The 22252-nt window shown below is 43.8% G+C and overlaps 1 protein-coding gene across 1 annotated transcript in view; it reads left to right on the forward strand.

The window, feature by feature from the left end:
* LOC126252457 (juvenile hormone esterase-like) overlaps positions 1-22252 on the forward strand; it is a 68717-nt gene that overhangs the window by 25304 nt on the left and 21161 nt on the right. Inside the window, exon 5 of the mRNA XM_049953352.1 lies at positions 21740-21936. Coding sequence (XP_049809309.1) covers positions 21740-21936 — 197 coding nt within the window. The remainder of the gene's footprint in view (positions 1-21739; positions 21937-22252) is intronic.

The following is a 22252-nucleotide window of genomic DNA, read 5'->3' on the forward strand; positions in this document are numbered from 1 at the left end:
GAGTTCTGACCTGAATCATATAGAACACTTTTGGGATGTTTTGGAACACCGAATTCGTGCCAGGCCTCACCGACCGACATCGACACCTCTCCTCAGTGCAGCACTCCGTGAAGAATGGGCTGCCATACCCCAAGAAACGTTTCAGCACCTGACTGAACGTATGCCTGCGAGAGTGGAGGCTGTCGTCATGGCTAATAGTGACCCAACACTATATTGAATTTCAGCATTACCGATGGAGGGCGCCACGAACTTTTAAGTCATTTTCAGCCAGGTGTCCAGATACTTTTGATCACATAATGTACCTACTGTTTCCTGTCTACTTTCAGTTCTCTTCTTAAAATATGCCATAAATTTATAATTCTTGTACTTTTCTTTAAAAAATATTTATAACTGCTGTAATAAATGAAACATTATCAAGGAGCAGACATAAGGACCCCAAGCAGCTCCACCTCCATTTGATGTTGTGTGGGCAACAGTGCCAGCGGCCTTAATTGAGTAGCATCATTCCGATGCGCGGTGGGACCGAGGGCACTTTAGAGGTCTGTGTGGAGCACTATGGTCAGCATAAAATTATGGTAGGCACTAGCAGTCATACAGTAGCTTGCAAAAAATATTCAGTTTCCCTAAATCATTTAAGGCAAATGACCAAATTATTCTTTTGATTAGGACTTTGTCAATTTCTTTGTCATTCCTAGTTTATGCTCCATCTCTAATGAATCAATTGACAACCGGATGTTTAACCTTAATGGTATTTCCATTGTCGTCTGCTCCCCTTTAAAAAAGTAATACCGAGAAAGATATCAAGTAAATAAACCTTTACTTACTATGCGCATGCAGTATTGTAGGAGGATTACATTACATTTGAAGGTGAACTGGGATTATGCAGAGTGGAAAGTTTAATAAGTCGAGCTCCCACTTGTTGGAGCAGCTTCGGTTCAAACCTGGCTGAACGTCCAGTCGAATTGAGCTTGGATGACAGATACAGGCATGCCATTCCATGCTGTTTCAACTCTGCCAGAGTTCATCAGTCGTAGAGGGTGTCAAATGTTGGCGAGCCATTCTCTTGGCAACCAGAAGCTATTTCAATGGGCGAGAGAACTGGAGAATGTGCTGGACGGGTTAACACTCGAATAACCTCGCGGTCTTCTGGTTTGGAGCTGAGTGGAAGGCTTAAACCAAAGGCTCAGACGATTCTGCGACGTCCGCTATCGGGTGGGAAATGTAGGGTCCCTAGGGTCCCCCTGAATAGGTCAGGCGAGCACTACACGCAGGAAGCGGCTACAAGGGTAGCGGAGTACGTGTGGAGTGCACATGTGGGTTTTTTAGGTTAGAGAATTCCCTCCCTAGGCACGACAAGACGCCTCCTGACACGCGGCAAAGTAGGAGTAGGCAAAATGCAACATGGAATAACAATATTAATGTGCTAATAGTAAACTGCAGGAGTGCCTATCGAAAGGTCCCAGAACTGCTCTCATCAATAAACGGCCACAATGCCCACATAGTACTAGGGACAGAAAGTTGGCTGAAACCAGATGTAAACAGTTATTAAATTCTAAACTCAGATTGGAATGTATACCGTAGAGACAGACTGGACAGTGAAGGGGGAGGCGTGTTTATAGCGATAAGAAGTGTAATAGTATCGAAGGAAATTGACGGAGGTCCGAAATGTGAAATAATTTGGGTGAAGGTCACGGTTAAAGCAGGCTCAGACATGGTAATTGGATGTCTCTATAGGACCCCTGGCTCAGCAGCTGTTGTGGCTGAGCACCTGAAGGATATTTTTGGAAAATATTTCGAGTATATTTCCCCAACATGTTACAGTTCTGGGTGTTGATTTTAATTTGCCGGATATAGACTGGGTGAACTCAAACGTTCATAACGGGTAACAGGGACAAAGAACCCAGTTAAATTTTTTAAGTGCTTTATCTGAAAACTACCTTGAGCAGTTAAGCAGAGAACCGACTCGTGGAGATAACATATTCGACCTTCTGGTGACAAACAGACCCGAACTATTTGAAACAGTTAACGCAGAACAGGGAATCAGCGATCATAAAGCGGTTACTGCATCGATGATTTCAGCCGTAAATAGAAATATTAAAAAAAGGTAGGAAGATTTTTCTGTTTAGCCAAAGTGACAAAAAGCAGATTTCAGAGTACCTGACAGCTCAACACAAAAGTTTTGTCTCAAGTACAGATAGTGTTGAGGATCAGTGGACAAAGTTCAAAACCATAGTACGATATGCGTTAGATGAGTATGTGTCAAGAAAGATCGTAAGAGATGGAAAAGAGCCACCGTGGTACAACAAACGAGTAGAAAACTGCTGCGGAAGCAAAGGGAACTTCACAGCAAACATAAACATAGCCAAAGCCTTGCGGAAAAACAAAAATTACGCGAAGCGAAATGTAGTGTGAGGAGGGCTATGCAAGAGGCGTTCAATAAATTCGAAAGTAAAGTTCTATGTACTGACTTGGCAGAAAATCCTAAGAAATTTTGGTCTTATGTCAAAGCGGTAGGTGGATCTAAACAAAATGTCCAGACACTGTGACCAAAATGGTACTGAAACAGAGTATGACAGACTAAAGGCCCAAATACTAAATCTCTTTTTCCAAAGCTGTTTCACAGAGGAAGATTCCACTGTAGTTCCTTCTCTAGATTGTTGCACAGATGACAAAATGGTAGATATCGAAACAGACGACAGAGGGATAGAGAAACAATTAAAATCGCTCAAAAGAGGAAAGGCCGCTGGATCTGATGGGATACCAGTTCGATTTTACACAGAGTACGCAAAGGAACGTGCCCCCCTTCTTGCTGCGGTGTACCGTAGGTCTCTACAAGAGCGTAGCGTTGCAGAGGATAGGAAAAGGGCACAGGTCATCATCCCCGTTTTCAAGAAGAGACGTCGAACAGATGTGCAGAACTTTAGACCTATATCTCTAACGTCGATCAGTTGTAGAATTTTGGAACACGTGTTATGTTCGAGTATAATGACTTTTCTGGAGACTAGAAATCTACTCTGTGGGAATCAGCATGGGTTTCGAAAAAGACGATCGTGTGAAACCCAGCTCGCGCTGTTCGTCCACGAGACGGGTTCACAGGTAGATGCCGTGTTTCTTGACTTCCGCAAGGCGTTCGATACAGTTCCCCACAGTCGTTTAATGAACAAAGTAAGAGCATATGGACTATCAGACCAATCGTGTGATTGCATTGAAGAGTTCCTAGATAACAAAACGCAGCATGTCATTCTCAATGGAGAGAAGTCTTCCGAAGGTGCCGCAGGGGAAAATGTCGTAGGACCGTTGCTATTCACAATATACATAAATGACCTTGTGGATGACATCGGAAGTTCACTGAGGCATTTTGCGGATGATGCTGTGGTATATAGAGAGGTTGTAACAATGGAAAATTGTACTGAAATGCAGGAGGATTTGCAGCGAATTGACGCAAGGTGCAGGGAATGGCAATTGAATCTCAATGTAGACAAGTGTAATGTGCTGCGAATACATAGAAAGAAAGATCCCTTATCATTTAGCTACAATATAGCAGGTCAGCAACTGTAAGCAGTTAATTCCATAAATTATCTGCGAGTACACATTAGGAGTGATTTAAAATGGAATGATCATATAAGGTTGATCGTCGGTAAAGCAGATGCCAGACTGAGATTCATTGGAAGAATCCTAAGGAAATGCAATCCGAAAACAAAGGAAGTAGGTTAGAGTACGCTTGTTCGCCCACTGCTTGAATACTGCTCAGCAGTGTTGGATCCGTACCAGATAGGGTTGATAGAAGAGATAGAGAAGATCCAACTGAGAGCAGCGCGCTTCGTTACAGGATCATTAAATAATCGCGAAAGCGTTACGGAGATGATAGATAAACTGCAGTGGAAGACTCTGCAGGAGAGACGCTCAGTAGCTCGGTACGGGCTTTTGTTAAAGTTTCGAGAACATACCTTCACCGAGGAGTCAAGCAGTATATTGCTCCCTCCTACATATATCTCGCGAAGAGACCATGAGGAGAAAATCAGAGAGATTAGAGCCCGCACAGAGACATACCGACAATTCTTCTTTCCACGAACAATATGAGACTGGAATAGAAGGGAGAACCGAAGGTACCCACCGCCACACACCGTCAGGTGGCTTGCGGAGTATGGATGTAGATGTAGATGAGGATGGCACAAGCATCATATCGTGTTGCATGTTAAAACGACACCCCACGAAGACATCAAAATTAGTGCATAGGCACCTACCACAACAGTTGAAATATAGCGCCTTCTGTTCAAGTTACTGGCTTTGTCAACCAGTGATGGTGTTGCGTACCGTACGGTGGCACAGACCATCGCCCCTCGTGCTGGGCACATATGGCGATGACCCATGAGAGCTGGTAACGTTCTTTCTCCTTAGAGCTTTCGGATGATAATGCGAGTGTCCATTATGATGCCGTACATTGAATTGGTACGTGTCTATAAAGACGACATGGTGCCACTTACATGGCTGGTGCTGTCGTTGGCTGCATCCCTGTCGGCATGCCTCTATCTACTACGACTCATGGGAAGCGGTAACAATCGTTACAATGCTAATAGTGCGTGGATATCCTGATGACGTCCCAGTGTGAGCTTTGATACTTGTACTGCTTCCAATTTATGACTTGATATTTGTGACTTGGATTGAAGAATATATCACGTGGGGCCGTTGAGATCCTACATGACCCTCAGCGTGTCCCTATCGAGCCAACTGACCCCACATTCACATTGCAGCCACTAGATCCTGACCAATATAATACCGTGGAACAATGTACTCAGTGTACTCAGTAGGCCACACACATGCCACTGTTAAAATTCAGCTCACGTTGGTAGACGTTGGTCCTTACACAAGGCATAATTTTTCTTCTGAATGGTTTATATGTCCCGCAACGAATTCCTCTCTTGTGCCAATCTCTTCATCCCAGATAGCACATGCAACCTACGTCCTCAATTAATTGCTGGACGTATTCCAATCTCTCTCTTCCTCTACACCTTTTGCCCTCTGCATCTCGCCCCCCCCCCCCCCTTTAGTACCATGGATGTCATTCCCTAATGTGTTAAAAAATGTCGTGTCATCCCGTCCCTTTTCCTTGTCAGTATTTTTCACATTTTCCTTTCCTGCCCGATTCTGCGCAGAACCTCCTCGTTGACCGGCCGAAGTGGCCGTGCGGTTAAAGGCGCTGCAGTCTGGAACCGCGAGACCGCTACGGTCGCAGGTTCGAATCCTGCCTCGGGCATGGATGTTTGTGGTGTCCTTAGGTTAGTTAGGTTTAACTAGTTCTAAGTTCTAGGGGACTAATGACCTCAGAAGTTGAGTCCCATAGTGCTCAGAGCCATTTGAACCATTTTGAACCTCCTCGTTGCTTACCTTATCAGTCCATCGAATTTTCAACGTTCGTCTGCAGCACCACATCTCAAATACTTCGATTCTCTTCTGTACCGCTTTCCCCACAGTCCATGTTTCACTACCATACAATGCTGTGCTCCAAATGTACATTCTCAGAAATTTCTTCCTAAAATTAAAGGCTGTATTTGATACTATTAGACTTCTCTTGGCCAGGTATGCTCTTTTCGACAGTGCTACTCTGATTTTGATGGCCTCCTTACTCCATCCGTCATTGGTTATTTTGCTGCCTAGGTAGCGCAGTTCTTTAACTTCACCTACTTCGTGACCATCAACGCTGATGTTAAGTTTCTCGCTGTTCTCATTTCTGCTACTTCACATTACTTTCACCTTTCTTTTATTTACTCTAAGTTAATTTTCTGTACTCATTAGAATATTCACTCAATTCAGCAGATCATGTGATTCTTCTTCACATTCACTCAGGATAGCAATGTCATCAGTGAATCGTATCATTGATATCCTTTCACCTTGTCATTAAATTCTACTTCTGAACCTTTCTTTTATTTCCATCATTTCTCCCTCTATGTACTGATTGAACAGTAGAGATGAAAGACTACATACCTGTCTTACACCCTTTTTAATCCGAGCACTTCATTCTTGGTCGTCGACTCTTATTATTCCCTGTTGGCTCTTGTACGTATTGTGTATTACCGTCTCTCCCTACAGCTTACATCTACATCTACATCTACATCCATACTCAGTAAGCCACCTGACGGTGTGTGGCGGAGGGTACCTTGAGTGCCTCTATCGGTTCTCCCTTCTATTCCAGTCTCGTATTGTTAGCCCTACTTTTATCAACATTTCGAACATCTTGCGCCATTTTACATTGTCGAACGCTTTTTCCGGGTCTGCAAATCCTATGAAAGGGTCTTGATTTTTCTTTACTCTTGCTTCCATTATCAGCCGCAACGTAAGAATTTTCTCTCTGGTGCCTCTACTGGTCGTCATCTAACACATCCTCAATTTTCTTTTCCATTCTTCTGTATGTTATTCTTGTCAGCAACTTGGATGCATGAGGTGTTAAGCTGATTGTGTGATAATTCTACACTTGTTAGCTCATTCAGTCTTCACAATTGTATGGATGACATTTTCCTGAAAGTCAAATTGTATGTCTCCAGGCTCACGCATTCTACACTCCAATGTGAATAATCCTTTTGTTGTCACCTCTCCCAATGATTTTAGAAATCCCGGTGGAATGTTGTCTGTCTCTTATGCCTCACTGGAGTTTGTCTTCCAAAGATTCTTTAACTTCTGATTCTAATAATGGATCCGCAATCTCTTCTGTGTCGACTGGAATTTCTTTTTCTATGAAGTCATCAGAGAAGTCGTCCCCTACATACAGGCCTTCAGTATATTCTTTCCACCTATCCGCTCTCTCCTCTGTTTTTAACACTAGAATTCCCGATGAACACATAATGTTACCACATTTGACGTTAATTTCACCGAAGATTGTTTTAACTTTCCTATGTGCTGAGTCAGCACTTCCGACAATCATTCATTTTTTTCGATTTGTTCACATTTTTCACGAAGCCATTTCGCCTTAGCTTCCCTGCACTTCCTGTTTAATTCATTCCTCAGCGACTTGTATTTCTGAATTTTCCTGACCATTTTTGTACTTCCTTCTTTCATCGATCAGCTGAAGTATTTCTTCTGTTAACCGTTGTTTTTTTTTCGCATTTACCTTCTTTGTACCTAGGTTTTTCTGTCCAAATTCTGTGATTGCCCTTTTTAGACATGTCCATTCCCCTACAACTGTACTGCCTACTGCTGCTACTATTGCTCTATGTATAACCATAGAGAACTTCAAGGGTATCTCATCATTACAAAATTGTTAAGGCTTTCGTGGCCACTTGTTGACAAACTACCTATTGGCTTCTGTCTCGGGTTCTTAGGCCGACGTTCATCTAATGATTTTTCTGACGTTTCGCCAGCACGAGTGGCTGGCATTGTCAAAGCTTCACCCTCCATTGCCGGTGGTGAACTGGAGCCGAGCTCGCGGCCGCAGACTATATGTACCTGGCGCGCCAACGTCCGAGGGCTTCTCCGCGGTCATTTCCGGTGCGGTTCTCCTCTTGCTACCTGCGACGTTCGTTCGCTGCAGTACGGGAAGCCAGGATCCGTTTGCCTTAAGGCTTTCCTCTTTCTTGTTGAAACTGTTCGCGTGTTTTTGTATTTCTACAGCTTCTCTGAACAAGCGCGTGTGATAGTGCTTCTCTACAGCCAGAACTTCCGTGTCGGCGAATTTTATTACGTGGTCGGTCTCATTCAGTGCGTGCTCTGCCACGGCCGATTTCTCCACCTGCCCCAACCTGCAATGTCGCTTATGCTCTTTGATCCTGGTGTTAATTGATCGTCCAGTCATTCCGACATAAACTTTTCCGCATGTGCATGGTATACGGTATATTCCCGACATTGCAAGTGGGACATTGCAGGTTGGGGCAGGTGGAGAAATCGGCCGCGAGCTCGGCTCCAGTTCACCACCGGCAATGGAGGGTGAAGCTTTGACAATGCCAGCCACTCGTGCTGGCGAAACGTCAGAAAAATCATTAGATGAACGTCGGCCTAAGAACCCGAGACAGAAGCCAATAGGCCGTTTGCTATCTCATCATTCCTCAGTACTTCCGTACCCCACTATTTGCATATTGATTCTTCCTGAATAGCACCTTAAACTTAAACCTACTCTTCATCATTAATAAATTGTGATCTGAGTCTATATCTGCTGCTGAGTGAGCCTTACAATCCAGTATCTGATTTCGGAATCTCAGTCTGACCAAGATGTAATCTAACTGAAAACTTCCCGTATCATCCGGCCTTTTCCAATTACAGCTCCTCCTCTTGTGATTCTCGAACAGAGTATTCGCTATTACTAGATGAAATTTATTGCAGAACTCAATTAGTCTTTCTCCTCCCTCATTCCTAGTGCGAACCCTATATTCTCCTGTAACGTTTTCTTGTGCTCCTTCCCCTACAACTGCATTCCAGCCCTCCATGACTATCAAATTTTCATCTCGCTTTACGTACTGTGTTACCATTTCAGTAACTGCATACACTTTGTCTGCCTCTTCCTCTTCAACTTGCGACGTCAGCGTGTATACTTGAACTATCGTCGTCGGTGTTGGTTTGCTGCCGGCCGGTGTGGCCGAGTGGTTCTAGGCGCTTCAGTCTGGAACCGCGTGACCGCTACGGTCGCCGGTTCGAATCCTGCCTCGGGCATGGATGTGTGTGATGTCCTTAGGTTAGTAAGGTTTAAGTAGTTCTAAGTTCTAGGGGACTGATGACCTGAGAAGTTAAGTCCCATAGTGCTCAGAGCCACTTGAACCATTTATTTGAACCATTTTTTTGAACCTCCAAACACGCCTCCGACGATTGTCAGGTTGAAGGCATATGCGACACTCATCGGTGAAGAGAACGTGATACCAATACTGGGCGGTCCATTCGGCATACTGCTGGGCCCATTTGTACCGCGCTGCATGGTGTAGTGGTTGCAAAAATGGACCTCGACATGGACATCGTGAGTGAAGTTGCGTATCATGCAGCTTATTGTGTACAGTTTGAGTCGTGACACGACGTCCTATGGCTGCCAGAAGATCGGTATTCAACATGGTGGTGTTGCTGTCAGTGTTCCTCAGAGCCATAACCCGTAGGTGGCGGTCGTCCACTGCCGTAGTAGCCCTTGGGCGGTCTGAGCGAGGCATGTCATCGACAGTTCGTGTCTTCTGTATCTCCTCCATGACTGAACAACATCGCTTTGGTTCACTCAGAGGCGCCTGGACACTGTTTTTGTTGAGAGCCCTTCCTGGCACAAAGTAACAATGCGGACGCTATTGAACCGCGAAACTGACCGTCTAGACATGGTTAACTAAAGAAAACACGAGCCGTGTACCTCCTTCCTGATGGAATGACTGCGACTGATCGGCTGTCGGACCCCCTCCGTCAAATAGGCGCAGCTCATGCATGGTTGTTTACATCTTTGCGCGGGTTTAGTGACATCTCTGAACAGTCAAAGGGACTGTGTCTGTTATACAATATACACAGTGAACATCTATCTTCGAGAGTTCTGCGAACAGGGTTGATGAGAAGCATTTTTTTATGTGTATAAATAACAAGAATACCGTGTAATGGAGAAAAACAGACTTAATGAAAATTAGTTATTTTTTTCTTAAGTCTCATTCTATTCACTTTGCACACTATGTTTCATATTATTATATTTCCTAAGAAATTTGTGAATTTTTTCTTGGAGTCTTTCTTCTTAATTACGTGATGAAGTTGAAGATAAATATACATGCTGAAATCATTTTTCGTCTAATTCTTCAGTCGGCAGGAAATGTATTGTCTGGCCTTTTAGCCAGTTTACAGCACATCATTTTGAAAAGCACATGACGAGGATTCAAAAAATCGGCAGGCAAGATACTGGGGTGGGTACTATTGTGTCATCGTGGCTAAATTTGTCTGATAACTCGCCAGATGTCCTTCACTTGAGTGCACACAAACCTACGTTCGTCGGTGTCTATCAGGTTGCTATTCTCACATGTTGGCGAATACCGAGATGGATTACATGAAGTTTCGTTCTTTTTGGGTTTTTTTTGGTACTTTCCTGTTTACTGCTCTGTACCAAGTAGTTTTCACATTTGCTGGTAGGTGTGTTGAGATTTTTCCAAATGACCTTCCAGTTATAGTGCGGGTATTTTTGTTCCCTCGCATTTCTGCTTTTGTTTTCGATTAAGTTCGCATATATGTTCTTAACTTTTTCCATTTCCGACGGGTGGACTCTGGTCTTAGCATAACTGAGTTCGAGTAAAACTTGTTGCAGATTATAGAAGCCGTTGGGAAGTGCCGTACGTCTACGTCTGCATGCAAGACAGTGTGAGTAATTTCATCAAGGAAGTGGGACGTGAGGCTGGTCGGTATCATCTTCCACATCTTGTTTATGGAACACACGAATAGGGTCAACGTGTCAAACTTCACTTTGAAAATGTTACCACGAGTTTCAAAATGGCCCAAAGCTGAGAGAATTCTTGCAGCTCTTTCGTGTGGTATGGGTAAAACGTGTGTCACATAGTTGATGTTTGAGCCTATGTACATATTTGCAAAGGCTGCCTTTTGAATGTCGTCGTGTCTCCTCAAGCTATGTTCTTTAACGTTGGCTCGCACGCTGGCGAGGATTTTCTTAGTTTCCAGCTATAGTACGCTTTGAATTAGACCTGTAGTCGATATCCAGAATTTGTATATGAGTGACAACATTGAGATCTCCCGGGTTTTGCAAAAATATTCCATGCTCTACATTCATGTTGCATGATTTAGTTTTGCTTAGCTTCGCACCTGATGGAAGTTCGTATTTGCTGATGATCCGCAGTGCCTTCTCCAAGTCACTTTCACCGCAAATCACGAGACCCATATCATTTGCATATGCCTTACATACGATATGTTGGCAGTGTTTGTGCAGCCATCGTATTTGTTTCTGCAGAATGGCTAGCAGGGGCTCAATGACAATGGCAAACAAGACCATCGACATCGGACAACCTTGTCGCACCGAACTCGTGAACACAAGTTTCCTGGTTAGTTGACCATTAACCATGATTGTCGATATGCTGCTCTTCAAAGTTCTACCAATGATTTTGACAAAACATTGGGAAAAATCCAGGGCGTTCATTGTTTTGAGAAGGTACCGGTGGTTGACCCAATCGAAAGCTTTCTCGAAATCAAGCGACGTTATAGCGCACAGACGCCTGAAAACATCTTTCGTCGCTTTGAGGCCCCTATATTCGCAAATAGTTTGAATTGATCTATCTTTACCCACACTAGTTTGATACGGGCCGGTTATCTCATCCATTATCATTTTTAGTCTGCGGGCAAGAGTGCGTGCCATAATTTTGTAATAACTATTCAGGAGAGTAACTGGTCTTAGGTTTATTTATTGACACTGAGTGTGGGTGTTTCGGAACTAGTACCATAGTTCCTTCCAAAGTTCCTTTGAGATTCCCCTTCAGAGTTCATTAGTTCATTACGTCTTCTTCTTCTTCGTCTTCAGTAGTGCTACTGCCCTTGGTGAGCCTTGGCTTCTTCAACGATCTTCCTCCACACTTCTCGGTTATTTGCTGCTCTTTTCCACCTCCGAACTCCCATACTGGTAGGATCCTTTATTACGTCGTAGATCCATCTTCTTCTAGGACTCCCGTTTCGCCTAGCTGAATGAATCACACCTTTCATCATTTTCTTTGCAATTATACCGTCTGCCATTCTTTCCAAGTGTCCTAGCTATCGTATTCGCTGTGATTTCACAAATTTTACTACGTCCCTACCTTGTATTAACTCTTGTAATTCGGCATTGTAGAGTATTCTCCAGCCTTCTTCCTCCCTTATTGGCCCATGGATTTCGCGTAGTATTTTCCGCTCAGTGGTCCTTAGTGCATTTTTATCATGTTCTGTCAACGTCCATACCTCTGACCCGTATGTGATAACTGGGCGGACTAGGGAATTATATATTAGCAGTTTTGTTTTTCTTGTAATAAGGCTATTTCTGAAAAGTTGCATATTTGCAAAGTAAGTTCTGTTTCCAGCTTGTATTATTTCCCTTTTAGCCATTCTAATACTGTTATCATTTGTTATTATGTCTCCCAAGTAGTTAAAAGAGGACACTCCTTTGAAGCATTGCCCGTTGATATTTAGGTTTTTAGGGGTTCTTCTGGCCTCGGATTCTGACATTACCATGTATTTTGTTTTGTTTTCATTTACTATGAGGCCTCTTTTTAAGGCTTCTGTTTCCATTGCCCGGTATGTTTCTTGAGTATATTAATATTTCTTACTACTATAGTAATGTCATCTGGCTAGTTTCCAAAAATATGGTGCTTATTTTATTGATTTTATACTATGCAGGGCTATATTGAATAGGACAGTGGAAGGACTATCACCTTGCTTTTATTAAAGTCCAAGCTTTCACTTGTTCTGCTAAGAACCTTTACTTGTACTCTTGTCTCTGTCATTCATTCTGATTAGACTTATTAGTTAAGGACATACACCAACTTCTTTCAGTACTCTGTATAGATCTTGCCGATATAAGCAGTCAAAGGCTTGTTTGAAATTTAGGAATAGAAAATGCTGATCTATATCATATTCATAGAACTTTTCCATCATTTGTCTTATCACAAATATTTGATCAGTTGTTCCTCTGTCTGGTCGAAAGCAACACTGATATTCCCCTAGCATTCCTTCTGCATACTTCTGTATCCTTTAGTTTAGTATACTTATGAAGATCTTATAAGATGTGCTTAGGAGTGTTATACCTCTACAATTTTCACATGCTCTTCTATCCACTTTCTTGTAAATGGTTATTATTATTCCAGTTTTCCAATTATCTGGCATAGTTTCTGTTTCCCATATATCTGATGTTAATGTGTGCAGTTCCTTTATTACAGCCTCGCCACCAGCTTTTATTAATTCAGCAATTACGCTGTCTTCCCCAGGGGCTCGATTGTTTTTTGACTTTTGCACAGCCTGGGAGACCTCTTGCAGTGTTGGCTTTCTTGCCTCATTGGAATCACTGTCTACTACCAACTCCACTCTTTCCTCCTGTGCGGCTGTCTCTTCATCTTCTAGGCTGGTGCTTAGTGCATCTTTCAAATACTCTGCCCATCTTCCCACTAGTTCTTCCTCCCTTATCATTTTCCAATCTTTACTGGAACAGGCGACTGTTTTTGGTTGAAATCTATTCTTCATTTTGCCTATGGCATAATAGAACTTCCTTATTTCACTCTGTTGCTTTAACTCTTCTAGTTATTGAAATTTCTTCTTAGTCCACTCTCTTATCTTTCTCTTACACAGTCTGTTAGCTCTTCTCCTTAATTCTCTATATTTTCTCCCATTATTTCTGGTTTCTCACTGTACCACTTTTGTTCTTGCCCTGTTCTTTTCCTCTATTGCTGATCTGCAATCTTCATCAAACCACTCCTGGGTTCTTCTATTCCTTTTAACGCCTATTACTTCATCTGCAGCATCTTTAATCGCTTTTTCAACCCTGTTCCACCTTTCGTCTACTCCTACTGTAGTCTCTTCATCGCTCAACTTTCTGCTTAATGTTCCTTGGTATTTTTTTTTACTTCATCAGGGATTTTCAGTATGTCTGCATTCCATTTCATCATCTTTCCTATTCTGTTGCCATTTGTTAGTGACAGTTTCTCTCCCAGGACTGATTTGATCACAGAGTGGTCTGAGGCCCAGTTTGGTCCTCTGTAGCTCCGTACATCCGTAACTGACGTGGAGTGGCGTGCAATCAGTAAAATATGGTCAATCTGATTGACTACTCCATTGACAGCAGACTTTCAAGTACCCGTATGGATCCTTTTGTGTGGAAAGCAGGTACTATTAATAATCATATTATTCCTTGCTGCGAATTGGCATAGTAAGTCTCCATTCGCGTTGTTTTCTTCGATTATTGAATATTTCCCAGAAACTCCATATGGCTGTTCATTCCTCCCTATTTTTGCATTAAAACCTCCTATTACTAGCATCAAGTCATATTTAGGTACTACGCAGCATACTTTTTCCAAGTTTTCGTAGATCTGTTCTTTAATTAGATTCTCTTTTTCCTCTGCTGGTGAATGTGCAATCTCTATTGATATATTCCCAAATTTCCGTCGTAGTCTGAGTCTGCACATACTTTCATTTATGAATTCCAATTCTAGAAGGCTTTTTCTAATTCTCTAGTTATTATAAAACCTGTTCCAAGTTGGCCTGTTCCTTCTTCTGGTCCACTATATACCAATGAGTATTCAGGTTTATCTATCTGCCCATTCCCTTGCCATCTTATTTCCTGTAGCCCTGCGACATCATACTTAAATTTTAAAATTTCATTAGCTATTTCTTTCATCTATCCAGGCTGAAGCATTAACCTCACATTCCATGATGCTACTATCAGATCCTTTATCCGTTTCCTTTGCCGGGGTCGTGATACATGTTTTCCATCCACATTCCGAGGCTGCTGTTGAATTTCCGTAACATTTTTTTTTTTTTCAGTATGCGTTTATTAGCCCTATTCCCAACCCCCAACCTGGAGGACAAGGATTTTTATGAGGTTTACTCCTACAGGGAAGGTGGCTTCACTACTCATCTAGAGCCCTCCCTCCCCTACGTTGTGGGACATACTTCGTCTGGCTCCTTAGTCGAGACCAGTCCGGCAAGGGTGACCCTGCCAGTACCTACTCTACCGCCGGCATAGCTCTCGACTTCAATGAAATACGCGAACCCTCCCGCCCGGTACTGAAGGTGCCCACTATAAGGCGGTAGCCTCTAGGAGGGTAATTCATTACATTCTAAGTGCAATTTAGTTTTCATTTGAGCCTGGAAATCCCGGTAAAACTCTGCTGGAAGGCCGACTGATCCAGGCACTTTATTTTTGGGACTCTGCCTAATTGCGGTTACCATATCGTCATCGTCAATCTCTTCTCGAAGACTCCGAGATGCGGTATGCTAAGTCTGCCTTGAAGACTTTGTAATACGTCTTCTTGTACTTCACATTTAACAGCACTGCCCGACATCAGGTCAGCAAGGTGGCTATAGAATTCCTTTTTAATGCTCTTCTACGTTGTGAGAACAGTTCCGTCAGTTATTTTAACGTCTGTGAAAATATTTCTACGTCCACTCTTGTGTTCTCATATGACATGAAATACTGATGTTTCTTCACCTGCCTTCCCGTACGTATTTGATCCTTCTAACTGTTTTCATTTCCGAACCAAAATTTTGAATTTCATTCGTCTGATCGCAACAAAATTTCCAATAACAGAGGCGCCGAGTCTGTACAGGTCCCGCAGGCACTGGAAATAAAATTTGGCTGCTTTCCTGTACCAGAAACTTTTTTCCCGCGAATATTCGATCAACATTTTCCTTAATCGCGGTTTCGTGCATTTTAGTCGCCCAGTCAGGGAAGGATTTTATGCTATAAATTTACTTTCGCGTTTCTGCCAACGCTCGCGGCATTCGGCATCTTGCAAGTGTGCAACGTTTAGCTTCTAGTAACCTCTAGCGCAATAGGTGCCCTGTTTTTCCAAGTTAATTATGCATATAAATGCAGCGTGGTCAGTAAAGTTAGTGGGCTACACTTCTGTGTGCAGGATATTAGTCTTTAAGTTGTTAGATAACGTATATCATATCCAAGCGACTTGCCGAGCAATTGATAATGGACGTAACACCAGGTGCGTCACCGTTTTTGTGCTCCCACTCGTCAGTTAAGTGGAACTTTTTAATTATGTATTCTAATCCAGCAGACGAGCTAAAATTAGGGACTTGGTCTTTGGGACGTAGGACACAGTTAAAATCTACCGCTACAATGGTATTACCATAATAAACTCCGAAGAAAGGGACAATTCCATATTTAAAAAACTCTGCTCGGTTGCTTCGTTTGCTCCTACCAGATGGAACGTATATATTAATTACCCGGGTGTTGTGGATAGTACAAGCGAGCCCTTTATTATTTGTGAGTTTTTCAAAGTGACTGTCGATAATACCCTCTTTCGAGAGTATCGCTGTTTCGAATTCACTTCCAGTTTCAGCACTAATTATAGCGGTATATCCAAAGATACTGTGTAGGACAATGTCCGTTCCTTATTGAAGCAGAATAATATCAATATTGCCGCATACAGAAAGTCTTTCAAGCTACGTAGGTTTAGGGAGCTGCGTATGCTGTTGATCTTCAGAGCTGCAATCTTGCAGGTTTGAGGCGGGCTCATGATGTACTACGTTTTATAAATTCAATTCTTTTATCACACGCAGTCAGTAAGAAAGCTATCAGTAAGTTCGGCTACACATCCGCCTCCTGTTAGTTGGTCTGGGTGAGATATGCCTTTATATGCATAATTAACTTCGAAAAACAGGGCACTTACCGCGCTAGAGGTTACTAGAGACTGAAGTACTTCCCTGAACGTTGAAGGAATTTCTGTCATTTCCTCATCTTCCACGGTCTCGCCCGCCAACTTCTTCGCAAAAGATCTGAACATGTTATTCGCAGTTCTACAGTGGATTTCTGAGCTATCTGAATAGGAAGCTACACTTTTGTCTTGTTTTGCTTCCGCGGGAGTGGGTGCATGACAGGCGGCTGGAGTGTAAGCAGATTCAGGCTTACTACGATTAGAACCTTCCTCAGAACTTTTATTTAATTTCCGCACTACTTGTTGACCTTTTCGCGCATTAGTGGAACAATTTGCTCAGCACCTTGATGTGCAACCCGTCGTTCCTTATTTTTTATGGGGGAGCGGAATGTCTGTGAGCTTGTAGAATTTTCTGCTGCAACATCCTGGTCAGGTTCAGTGACATTCGCATCAGCAGGTGGTGCATCCGATTTCGGAGTACCTTTCGGAAGTGGACCGTTCAGGGCTTCCTTGGAATGCTCGATCGGTTGCGGTGCGGCTGGAATGCCCTCCGCTATTTCCACTGGGGTACCGGTAGGGACAAAAATTAATATACACTACTGGCCATTAAAATTGCTACACCACGAAGATGACGTGCTACCGACGCGAAATTTAACCGACAGGAAGAAGATGCTGTGATATTCAAACGATTAGCTTTTCATAGCATTCACACAAGGTTGGCGCCGGTGGCGATACCTACAACGTGCTGACATGAGGAAACTTTCCAACCGATTTCTCATACACAAACAGCAGTTGACCGGCGTTGCCTGGTGAAACGTTATTGTGATGCCTCGTGTAAGGAGGAGAAATGCGTACCATCACGTTTCCGACTTTGAGAAAGGTCGGATTGTAGCCTATCGCGATTGCGGTTTATCGTATCGTGACATTGCTGCTCGCGTTGGTCGAGATCCAATGACTGTTAGCAGAATATGGAATCGGTGGGTTCAGGAGGGTAATACGGAACGCCGTGCTGGATCCCAACGGCCTCGTATCACTAGCAGTCGAGATGACACGCATCTCATCCGCATAGCTGTAACGGATCGTGCAGCCACGTCTCGATCCCTGAGTCAACAGATGGGGACGTTTGCAAGACAACAACCATCTGCACGAACAGTTCGGCGACGTATGCGGCAGCATGGACTATCAGCTCGGAGACCATGGCTGCGGTTACCCTTGACGCTGCATCACAGACAGGAGCGCCTGCGATGGTGTACTCAACGACGAACCTGGGTGCACGAATGGCAAAACGTCATTTTTTCGGATGAATCCAGGTTCTGTTTACAGAATCATGATGGTCCCATCCGTGTTTGGCGACATCGCGGCGAACGCACATTGGAAGCGTGTATTATTCATCGCCATACTGGCGTATCATCTGTCGTGATGGTATGGGGTGCCATTGGGTACACGTCTCGGTCACCTCTTGTTCGCATTTACGGCACTTTGAACAGTGGACGCTACATTTCAGATGTGCTACGACCCGTGGCTCTACCCTTCATTCGATCCCTGCGGAACCCTATATTTCAGCAGGATAACGCACGACCGCATGTTTCAGGTCCTGTACGGGCCTTTCTGGATACAGAAAATGTTCGACTGCTGCCCTGGCCAGCACATTCTCCAGATCTCTCACCAATTGAGAACGTCTGGTCAATGGTGGCCGAGCAACTGGCTCGTCACAATACGCCAGTCACTAATCTTGATGAACTGTGGTATCGTGTTGAAGCTACATGGGCAGCTGTACCTCTACACCTCACCCAAGCTCTGTTTGACTCAATGCCCAGGCATATCAAGGCCGTTTTTACAGCCAAATGTGGTTGTTCTGGGTACTGATTGCTCAGGATCTATGCACCCAAACTGCGTGAAAATGTAATCACATGTCAGTTCTAGTATAATATATTCGTCCAATGAATACCCGTCTATCATCTGCATTTCTTCGTGGTGTAGCAGTTTTAATTTCCAGTAGTGTACGATGGGATATGTTACAGTCGTTCCACTTTAACTTGTCTGATACAGTTCAGCACCGGAAATTTAAGTGAGATCGACCATTTTTCTGGAATATTACTGAGCACTTTCCCAAAAGCCGAGAGTAATGCATTTATTTTTTCGCCCAGAACTCCGAATGGTAATTCAAAAATCCATACTGTTCTTATGCGGAAATCTGCTTGGGTAACAGTAACTTCACTAACGTTTCCGTCAGAATGCTTCAATTTGAAGCTTCCTCCACTAAATTAAACAATTTTATCACAGAGATCGGCATTAATCAGTTTTACGTACACAACAATACTCACGATCCTGAAATAGATACCAAGTAAATCATCACAGCCTACCTTCACAGATTCTTTAAGAAAAGATTCAAACTCGGTTTGACAAAGTTCAGATCGAGGCTGAACTTCAAAGTGCCTGTACTATTGAGCTAAGTCATACATGCAGCTTCCGATATTCTCGAATACGCAAACACTACACGGGAAAGCTGCAGTAAGTGCTCAGACTCACCGCACGCGCGCGAGACGGTCGCTGAACCCAGCAGAGGTCCGCACATCACTGCCGCTCAGAGCGGACAGCATCCCTAAAGGACGGGTACAATCTTGTAACAGACTACAAATACGAATTTAGAATGAGAAATCTGCTGCGTAATATTTCATTATACGGGGTGTCCATTGATCGTGACCGGGCCAAATATCTCACGACATAAGCGTCAAACGAAAAAACTACAAAGCACGAAACTTGCCTAGCTTGAAGGGGGAAACCAGATGGCGCTATGGTTGGCCCGCTAGATGGCACTGCCATAGGTCAAACGGATATCAACTACGTTTTTTTAAATAGGAACTCCCATTTTTATTACATATTCGTGTAGTATGTAAAGAAATACGAATGTGTTTGTAGGACCACTTTTTTCCCTTTGTAATAGATGGCGCTGTAATAGTCACAAACATATGGCTCACAGTTTTAGACCAACAGTTGGTAACAGGTAGGTTTTTTAAATTAGAATACAGAACATAGGTACGTTTGAACATTTTATTTCGGTTGTTCCAATGTGATAGATGTACCTTTGTGAACTTATCATTTCTGAGAAATGGGGGCCAATTATCATTCCTCCCATAATGCCGCACTATACATTAAGCCGCCAAGTTCGCTGATGTTCCACTTGTCGCAGCCATCGTGGATTTTCCCTTGCCCAATAGTGCATATTATGCCGGTTTACGTTACCGTTGTTGGTGAATGACGCTTCGTCGCTAAATACAACGCGCGCAAAAAATCTGTCATCGTCCCATAATTTCTCTTGTGCCCTGCGGCAGAACTGTGCACGCCATTCAAAATCGTCGCCATGCAATTCCTGGTGCATAGAAATGTGGTACGGGTGCAATCGATGTTGATGTAGCATTCTCAACACCGACGTTTTTGAGATTCCCGATTCTCGGGCAATTTGTCTGCTACTGATGTCTGGATTAGCCGCGACAGCAGCTAAAACACCTACTTAGGCATCATCATTTGTTGCAGGTCGTGGTTGACGTTTCACATGTGGCTGAACACTTCGTGTTTCCTTAAATAACGTAACTATCAGGCGAACGGTCCGGTCACTTGGATGATGTCGTCCAGGATACCGAGCAGCATATATAGCACACGCCCGTTGGGCATTTTGATGGCAATAGCCGTACATCAGCACGATACCGACCTTTCCGCAATTGGTAAACGGTCCATTTTAACATGGGTAATGTATCACGAAGCAATTACCGTCCGCACTGGCGGAATGTTACGTTTGTGACTATTACTGCGCCATCTATCACAAAGCGAAAAAACTGGTCCAACTAAAACATTCATATTTCTTTACATACTACACGAATATGTAATAAAAAATGGGGTCCCTATTTAAAAACGTAGCTGATATCCGTTTGACCTATGGCAGCGCCATCTAGCGGGCCAACCATAGCGCCATCTGATTTCCCCCTTCAAGCTAGACGAGTTTCGTTCTTTGTAGTTTTTCCGTTTGACGCTTACTTCGTGAGATATTTGGCCCGGTCACTATCAATGGACCACCCTCTATACAGAATGTTGACGGCGCTACTCCTGACCAACTTGTGCGATTGCACTGATATGTTGAAGATTTGCATATCCAGTTACGAAGTACATTTCGTGCCAGTTTGGCGTGTGACATACACTGAGGTGACAAAAGTCATGGGATAGCGATATGCACATATAAAGAGAGTGGTAATTCGCGTACACAAGGTACAAAAGGGTAGTACATTTGCATAACTGTCAGTTCTCAGGAGAGTCATCTGCAAAGATGTCCGATGTGATTATGGCCGCAGAACGTGAATTAACAGACTTTGAATGCAGAATGGTAGTTGAAGATAGACGCATGCGGCATTTTATTTCGATAATTGTGAGGTAATTCAATATTTCGAGATCCACGGTGTCAAGAGTGTGCTCTCACCACGGACACCGCAGTCACAGACTGCCTTCACTTGACGACTGAGAGTAGAGGTGTCTGCGTAGAGTTGTCGGTGCTAAAAGGCAAACAACACTTCGTGAAATAACTACAGAAATCAATGTGGGCCATACGGCGAATGTATCCGTTAGGAGAGTGCAGCGAAATTTGGCGTCAATGGGCTATGGCAGAGACAGCCCACAGAGGATCTTTCCTAACAGCACGGCATCGCCTACAGCGCCTCTCCTGCGCTCGTGACCATATCGATTGGACCCTAGATAACTGGAAAACCGTGGCCTGGTCACATGAGTCCAGATTTCAGCTGGTAAGAGCTATGGTAGCGTTCGAGTGTGGCACTGACCATACAAAGTATGGACCCAAATTGTCAAGAATACTCTGTGGAAGCCGGTGGTGGCTCCATAAAGGCGTGGGCTGTGTCTGCATGGAATGGGCTGCGTGCTCTGCTCCAACTGAATCGATGATTGTCTGCAAATAGCTATCTTTGGCTACTTGGAAATCATTTTCAACCATTCACGAACTTCATGTTCCCATACACGTCACTGGGTCGCAACTGTTCACGATTGTTTGAAGAAAATTCTGAACGATTCGAATGAATGATTTGGCCACCCGGATCACCCGACATGAATGCCATCGAATATTTATGGGACATAACCGAGAGGTCAATTCGTGAACAAAATCTTGCAACGGGCGACACTTTCGCGATTATGAATGGCTATTGAGGCAGCATGCTTCTATATTTCTGCAGTAGACTTCCAGCGACTTGTTGACTCCGTGCCACATCGAGTTACTGCACTACGCTGAGCAAAAGAATACCCGAGGTGATATAAGGAGGTACCCCATGACTTTTGTGATCTCAGTGCATACACAATGCACGGTATTGCAACTTTAGTGGCCAGCACTGTATTTATCTGACGCTTCAAGAGATAGTGTTGTAGATCACGCATGACGAGGCTACCACAACTGTGCCTCACTGACTCAGGTCTCTTCCACCGCGTCATCATGGAGAGCGGCTCCGCCCTGTCGCCCTGGTCGGTGCTGCCGAAGGGTGAGTCGGTGGCGAGCGCGCGGCAGGTGGCCGCCTCCCTGGGCTGCCCCTCGCTGCCCCACCCCGCCATGGTCGACTGTCTGCGCGGCGTCGACGACGGCGAGCTGCAGATCGCCGAGACCCCCACCAGGGTTAGTGTTGCTCCTGCTGCTGGTCGTAGCAGTAGCCTCAAGAAGCCTGAAAAACATGGAGAAATTTATCACATCCATAGCAAACAAAAGAGTTGAGTGGTTGAGTGGCAACTTAGGGTAGACCAAAAATCTTTTATTGAAAATCAAATTAACGTGTGTATTGTTTCTTATACTGATGTATGTCAATCATAAACACCTTTTGGTCCTAATTTTATCTAATGTCATAATCGTGCTTTCATCATCATTTAGACAAGAACAAACTCACCTTTTCCCACTGAATGCTAATTTTATTTTCATCCTACTGATACTAGGAATC

This window comes from Schistocerca nitens, chromosome 4 (assembly GCF_023898315.1).
Source record: "Schistocerca nitens isolate TAMUIC-IGC-003100 chromosome 4, iqSchNite1.1, whole genome shotgun sequence".
NCBI lineage: Eukaryota > Metazoa > Arthropoda > Insecta > Orthoptera > Acrididae > Schistocerca > Schistocerca nitens.